Here is a 7,707-nt window from a genome sequence, read left to right as displayed (position 1 = left end):
GCTCTCTCTCAAGACTGCAATTCATTTCTGAGAACATTCCTGGTCTGGAATGGAACATTCTGATCATCGTACACAAAAAGAAAACCTACATGTGTATGCTGAACTGTACACTTCTTTTGAACCTGACTGCGATGCCATTGGTGAGAGATTTCTTTCTATTCTATTCATTATCCTGCAAGACACATCGTTGCTATATTTCTACTGAAACAGTCTAGATTTCATGAATAAAAATCAATTCCATGAAGCCACAAGATAGCATGCATGTATCTTTTAAAATCCATTTGGTTTTTTTATCTTTGATTGACCTACAATAAGATGTCTACCTACCTTGAGCTTTCTGTGAGTAATATACTCTTGTTAGTGCTCCCATAAAATAAATAAAAGGAAGAGAGAGAGCAGGAAGAGTGGATCACAGTGAAGCGCAGATGGTCTAGCTGCTAGGGTGGCTGGGGCAGCATGGAGAAAGAAGAGTTTCCAGCAGGAGTCAAGTCTTCCTGTACCTGTGCACTTCCCTGCTCACCCATTCCTGGAGCCCCCAGGACACCCCTTGGTGTTCTGCCAGGGAACCCTGCACCCCGCCTGCCCCCAAGCTGCCCCAGCCTGCCTCTCTTTGGTCTTTGGGAAGAGGGAGCAGGCTGTTTCAAGGACATGAGTGCCTCCAGCCACCCCTGTTTCCCAGCTGACCCTCTGGATAAACAAGGAGCACAAAGAAAGCCCAGGGACCCGGCTCCCTTCCTGGGGCTCCCTTTCTCTTTCAGCTCATATGGACTGTTCTAGGTCTTTTTTTTTTTTTTTTTTTTTCAAATTAAAGTCTGGGCTACCATGACGGGAAGAATAAAGAGAAATAGGCCTACTCTATTTGCTTGCACCCATATCTATTTTCACGTTCCTGATGTTAGCCAATACCTTCATGGACTTTAAATCTGGGACATTATTCCTCTACTTTAGCTTTCCATTCCTCTATCTCTTCTTTTTCTTCCTTCATTCCATCCTTCACTTTCTCTCTTCTATCTCTCCCTTATCTCTTCTTCCCTGTCCTCTTGTCATTGCACACTAAGTATCAAGAATCTATTATATTATGCAGTCATTTCAACAATAGGGTTTTTTTTAAATTGCTCTGTTTTCTAAAGAGATTGACTTTGTTTATCTTGGGTTAGAAATGTGAAATTGAGAAGAAATTTTCCGTTTTAAGACATAATTCATTTAAACAAAGTTTTGACAGTCCCACACCCAAAAATGAACCCTAAGGATATTCATCATCAGAAATGATTTTATTATTAATTAATTTAAAGCAATTCAGTGTAACTTGTAGCAAAATTACACATAGACAATAAACAGGACCAATTTCTATAGGATTATAAGGACAATTACTGACTTTATTTCCATGTGCAAATGTAATTATTTTAAAAAGGCAACAGTTTGTTAAAAGTATTTTATAAGCATATTTTATTTTTTAAATAACCAGAAAGACTAATAAACTATCAATATTACAGCAAGCTGATATGAATTCCTCCAAATATTAAATTTGGATTAATACTCATAATCAAAAATAATTATTTTAAAATTTATGAAAGAAAAATTTTAGTTTTATAGGAAATATAATCATACCCTAGCTTAAAATCTCAGTCATAACTGTCATTTGCAAAAATACTAAACTTCAGATCTCATTGGGAAATAGAAGATTTGTAAAATCTTGGATATTTTTGCTAAAAATAATTGCAATGGAGTAAAAATGTCAACCCAAAGAAATATCATACTTGACTATTGGTATTGCAGCTATGATGCAAGTTCAGTAAATCCATTCTTTTCTTAGATACAACCTCTGATAGGTGCTTCAGTCAAACATAGTTTATGTTTATAACGTATACACACAGATGCCTACAATCATTACATTTTAAGGCATGCTCCTGATTTTAAATAATTCATACTGTTCTGAAGACTAAAGAGAGCCATTAGTTGTTTGAGGGGAAAGTCTTGGCTCTCTTGTCATCCTAAAATGTGGGTTACATAAAGTACTCAAAAAGAAAGAAAAGGTGATACATACTCTGCAAGCCAAATTAAACTGTTTAGAAACTTTGATTTTTTGCCTTTTCATGTTTTACATTTTTTCTGTATAGTTACTGGGATAAAATAAGGTTTTTCTATTCATTCCATTTTGCTTACAAATCACCTGCTTCATTTAGGGAAAAAAAGGATAAAGTGATCTTTCTTTTTATTATGGGTCCTAATTTTGTTTAATTGAACATCTACATCAAGTCCTCGGAAAACACACACGCACATTTCTCCCTCCTGGCCATCTTCATGTGCTTGTCTTGTGATTTTTGGTCTACTTACAGTAGGGGAAAGGAAACAATTCTCTTAATATCATAATACAGGAGTCCTCTATTCTTATTTAAATTTATAATCATTAAATTCTGAATGATTCATGTTCAATACAAAGGATGAGGATTTCTCATTTTAATGCTTTCACTTCACAATGCTAAAATATAGATACTTCAAAATAATTAAATTGGGATTTTCCACAGAATATAGTTGAATGTTATTACATAAGGGCTTAAAGAGCTTGGTAGTCCATAAAACTATTAACGTTATTTTCATCTTAAATAACTTTTAATTAAATTCACTCCATGGAGACATGGAAAGTATTAGAGCGCCAGAATCTAATGAAAACCATTCCTGCTTATTTCAGAATTAAGCTAATGTTTTTAATTCTTGAGTTAAAATTAACAAGTGTGTTTTATTTTCTCTATGATAGGCATTTTTTGAAAAGAGAACAATACATATGTCCTTTTTGATATATTTCTCTTGGCATAAAATGTGTAGATGTCAAGTTACTGAACAGTTCAAGGTATGTAAGGTTCACTTCCTGGTCATTTTTTCATTTCTTCTGTGTAGCTAAGCATGCTATAAAATCTCAAATTGTGAAATGAACATGATGTTGTATGAAAAGACAGACAAGAAAATGGCTGACTAAAAACTTGTATTCTATGGTAAACTATGATTCTTCTGCAAAAGTTAGCCTCAAGATGTGTTAGTTAATCGCTAAGTAGAGAAGACAATCAGAATATCAATTTTATAAAATGCCACAGTTGAAGATTATAATATAACACGTTAGATTTTAAGAGGAACAACATTTTTGATGCCCATTGCAATCTATATACCAAATATAGATTTTTAATTTACTTCCATAAACCCTTAGCCAGTACTTTTAACTCTTTTTTTACCATTCAGATTATGCTCAGTTAAATATCATATTCAAATGTTCGTGTTTTCATTTCAGTTTTGAGAATCATTGCCTAGATTTATTTAGTATTAATAAGGGAAGTAGCAATACCCAATACATTGCCTCAAAATGATTCACACCTTAAAGAAATTTTGATTTTCAAATATGAGAGAACTGAATATATTCAATTTGTTTGCTTTCAATGCCAGCAATACTTTGATAGTTCAAATTAGGTTCTTCTAAGAAAAAAAGAGTCTCTTATTTTCTTCTTATCAAAGTTGTGTTTCCTCTCGAGAGTCGTGGCCTGTGATATTACACACACTGTTTTTCCGACTGGCTTCGCTGTTTGGAAGGTAAGACAGGGGATCTGGCCGGATTAAGTATCTAATGAAAAGAAACAAAAAACAAAGCATAATTTATTGTGATATGAAGTGCAGACCACATTAACCCATCATGTCATGGGATAATATCAGGTTAGACCGCTACTTTGCTCTGCATTTTGCTTTTAGGTTAAACTGTTTCTTTACATATGACAAGTAAACATGTCAGTTAATTAACCAGCAGAAATTTTCAAAGTCTGTATTATCATTTTCAGGCCTGGGAATATTTTGTTGACAAAAAGAAGATCTATGAATTTCTGATAAGAAAGTGAAAAAAATTCAACATCTCTGGATTTCAGGGGCACATAATTTATCATCTTAGCCACCCAGGAAGCTGAGATCTGAGAGCTGTAGTTCAAAGCCAACCTAAGCAGACAATTCTGAGAGATTCTTATTTCCAAGAAACTAGAAGTGGAAGTGTGGCTCAATTGGTAGAGCCCCAGCCTTGAAAGCTAAACAGGAACATGAGGCCCTGAGTTCAATCCCCAGCAAAAGCAAACACACACACACACACACACACACACACACACACACACACACAAGTTGACATCATTAACCTTCAAGGAAATGCAAATCAAACTGCAATTCTCTGTCAGAATACTAAATTCAAAAGACCAAAATTGTCAAATGCTGATAAGGTTGGTTCAAACAGAGTGTAATATACCCAGAAGAAAGAACGATATGTATATTTTCCCCAAAACTAGGCTAGAGCTTTGGGAAAAATGTCTATATTTAGGCTATATAACCATATAAATGTCCGTATTGTATCCTACATGCTGCTTATGTAGTCAAAGGAAATAAAAAACAATGTGTCAGAGGACTATCTATCTTCACACCTATATTTACAACACCCATGATGCAGAGTGAACCTAGGTCCCGTCAGTGGGTTGCATAGATAAAGGAAATAGAGTATATGCACACTGTGAAAATCCACATACAGTGCATGTTTTCAGTGATTCATAATACCTTTGGAGAATGTTTTCAAAAGTTTTTAAACCTCGTTTAGTTTGACTCTTAGGAAGTTTAAAGTAATTAAAAATAGCAGTGTGAGGACCAAGAGTTTGGCCTAATGATAGAGTGCTTGATTCCTCAGTACCACATCTATAGAAAAGGCCAGAAGTGGTGCTGTGGTTCAAATGGTAGAGCTCTTGCCTTGAGAAAGCTCAAGAAGAGTGCTCAGGCCCTGAGTTCAAGCTCCCAGACTGGAAAAAAAAATTTAAATAGCAGTGTGGTATATTTTAGATTTTCCTCAGGCCTGTTCTCTTATTATTCCTATTGTTTTCTCTTTTCTTTACTTGAAATATATGTTCATTTCGAAAATACTGAATTTATGTCATTGTTTCTTATTTTATACTCCTTTCAATAGTCTTGCCTCTTGCATGAAATATTATATATGATAGTACAGTAAATACATTCATTTTTTAAAAGAAATTTAAAAAAATATTTATTTCATGAGAAAAATCAAGCTCTATCATAGTAAAGGCTAACGCTTGAAGTTAAATCAGTGGTTTGCTTAAAAATAAGAACCAAGAAAACCCCACACTACTTTCCAATGTGACCAATGAGGTCAACTTACACAACATCGTTGAGTTCCAGTCTGGTGTCTGGGGATGGGTTGATCAGGATGTAAGAGAGAGTGCTCTGATGATCATTCATTTCGTCTAGAAGACAAACACATGGCAGGTGCATGACACCACTGACAGGAAATGACAGGAAATAATGTGCATTCCTCGTCTTCCAACCAGGAAGCCATCAGGAAGCTCTTGGTCCATGGTGTCACTCAGACTAGAGCTGGGCACAGAAGTTTACTATTGTTCAAATTACCTATCACTGAGAATCATGGGCAGATATCTACTTTGTTCAAAGAGAAGAGTAAAACGAAGTACTTAGTTCTGTTCAGAGGAACCATGGTTAGATGCTACCAGATTAATCCATTTTTAATTCCTTTGTTATGCCTTGGCCAATCTTAGAAAATAACTGTAGCTAATGACAATCACCCCAGAAATGTTTAAAGAGAAAAGTATCTGAAGCGCGATTGAATCATATTATATTATAGAAGTCTGCTAGAAATGTGTAAACATGGTGGAATGTGTAAACACTAGTGAAGTTTGGCCTCATCTGAGACTTCCAATATCATACATTCACAAGTCCTTTGTGGGGTACAAGAGATTCTACGGAACAGTATAGAAACCAACATTGTAGGGGAATTCTAATGTCAAGTCTCTTGTTGCTGCTTTGAAGCAATATATACTGACAGGATGAATGGTGAAAAATAAAAGGTGGTGTCTTTTACAATTTGTCACTTGAGTTGGAAACACATAGAAGAGACAATTTCTACAGTTTCGGTGTAGTCAGAAGGTGTCCCTTAGGATGCATTTTGGATGTATCCGACCTTTAAAAGGCGAACCTAGAGGGAGACTCAGGAGGCACAGCCTTGGAAAGGGGGAGCACGTTCCCTCCATGAGTTTTCACTGGACTACTAGAAAAGAGCCAGGGTGGCCCCCAGGCTCCACAAGACAACTCAGGGTCGTACATGGGTCTCACAGGGTCTTACAGGGTCTTCCCTCCTTTGTGCATGTGCACGTGATGGGATCCCAAGCTCCTTCACCACTGGCAGAACCACGAAGGTGCCAGCCTTGGTCTTTCTGACCCCACACTGTGAGTTACAGGAAACTCTATTCTTTAAAAAGTGCCCAACCTGCCGGGAAGTTTGGCCTAGTGGTAGAGTGCTTGCCTAGCATACATGGAGATCCAGGTTTGATACCACATACACAGAAAAGGCTAGAAGTGGTGCTGTGGCTAAAGTGGTAGAGTGCTAGCCTTGAGTTCAACCCCAGGACTGGGGAAGAAAGAAAAAGGGCAGGGGAGAAGAAAGACAGGAAGGAAGGAAAGAAGGAAGGAAGGAAGGAAGGAAGGAAGGAAGGAAGGAAGGAAGGAAGGAAGGAAAGAAGGAAGGAAGGAAGGAAGGAAGGAAGGAAGGAAGGAAGGAAGGAAGGAAGGAAGGAGAAAGAAAGAAAGAAAGAAAGAAAGAAAGAAAGAAAGAAAGAAAGAAAGAGAAAATGTACTCAACCTTAACTACTGTTGGTCAGTCAGAGAAATGTGGGCTACCAGAGCAGGGCATCAAACAACACAGAAAACCACTTTGGTGGCTCTGTGTTTCAATTCCAAGGTCATCATGGAAGGCAACTATAAAGCCACGTGGTCATGGATGGACTTCTGTAAACAAGCTTTAGTTTCTGTGCTGCTCTTAAAATCACTGCAGTGTGGCCGTGGGCCTTTCCAGTGACCTCAGTTGCAAAAACGCAAGCTTTCTGGAAGAAGTACATTGGGCAGTTGGAGCAAAAAAAAACAAAACAACAACAACAAAAAAATTCTCAAATTTCTTACCAATGGAGATATTCCAATACTTAAATAACTACATGAAAGATCTTCTCAGAATGCGTAAGGAACTTGATGCTCTGATTTATTTAATAGTGTTACAAGGAAAGCTGAGTATTCTGTTCATCTTACACGATCTTTTCAGTGGGAAAGGCTTGATATTTTCAGTTTAAATATCCCAAGCTGATGTGCCTTAAGGTCTATACACCAAAATCCTTATCTACAATGTGGGGTAATTGAATCTACCCTAAGTTTGCCAATAAAACCTTTATTCTTAACCTCATCAAGTTTTATAGTCAAATAAAATGATGTATTTGATCAAAAATCTATGAAATATCTACAACAATAATAATAATCCTGCCATAGGGTTAGACTTGCTAGGCAAAACAGAGATTTCCCAATGAAATATGAATTATAAAGAAACAACAAACTGATGTTTTTGTGCCAGAGATCATATTTGTATGAAATGCCATGGGAGATGCAATATTTTTCTTGATTAAATCTAATAATTATCACTAGGTTGATGACCAATTCATTTGGGAGGAGCTTGGAATTACAGTGAGTGCACATCAAGATTACTGCAGAATGCAACCCCATCGTAAAATGTCTGCTCCTGGCATGAGATATTTGCATCTTCTCTCTGTGTGAAAGGCAATATTCACATGTCCTTATTGTGAGAAACTCTTCGCAGTGTGGTTTTCCAAAATTGCTTTTCAAAGGAACTGA

General features: G+C 36.6%; 1 protein-coding gene across 7 annotated transcripts in view; it reads right to left on the bottom strand.

Annotated features, from left to right (window-relative positions):
- Positions 1 to 1,350: 1,350 nt before the first annotated feature.
- The window catches only part of Kcnt2 (potassium sodium-activated channel subfamily T member 2), a 267,206-nt gene continuing 260,849 nt past the window's right edge, over positions 1,351 to 7,707 (bottom strand). For 6 of the 7 annotated variants that reach the window (XM_090341474.1, XM_090341480.1, XM_090341475.1 and 3 more), the window contains 2 exons: positions 5,180 to 5,264; positions 1,351 to 3,607 (listed from right to left, as the gene is read on the bottom strand). In XM_090341474.1, the coding sequence (XP_090197600.1) occupies positions 3,496 to 3,607; positions 5,180 to 5,264 (197 nt within the window). In that variant the 3' untranslated portion in view covers positions 1,351 to 3,495. The remainder of the gene's footprint in view (positions 3,608 to 5,179; positions 5,265 to 7,707) is intronic. The other variant, XR_016536895.1, reaches the window with a different exon arrangement.

Source organism: Megascapheus bottae, chromosome 10 (assembly GCF_031878675.1).
Source record: "Megascapheus bottae isolate mThoBot1 chromosome 10, mThoBot2.hap1, whole genome shotgun sequence".
NCBI classification, from domain to species: domain Eukaryota; kingdom Metazoa; phylum Chordata; class Mammalia; order Rodentia; family Geomyidae; genus Megascapheus; species Megascapheus bottae.
This window is presented reverse-complemented; position numbering and strand designations above follow the sequence as displayed.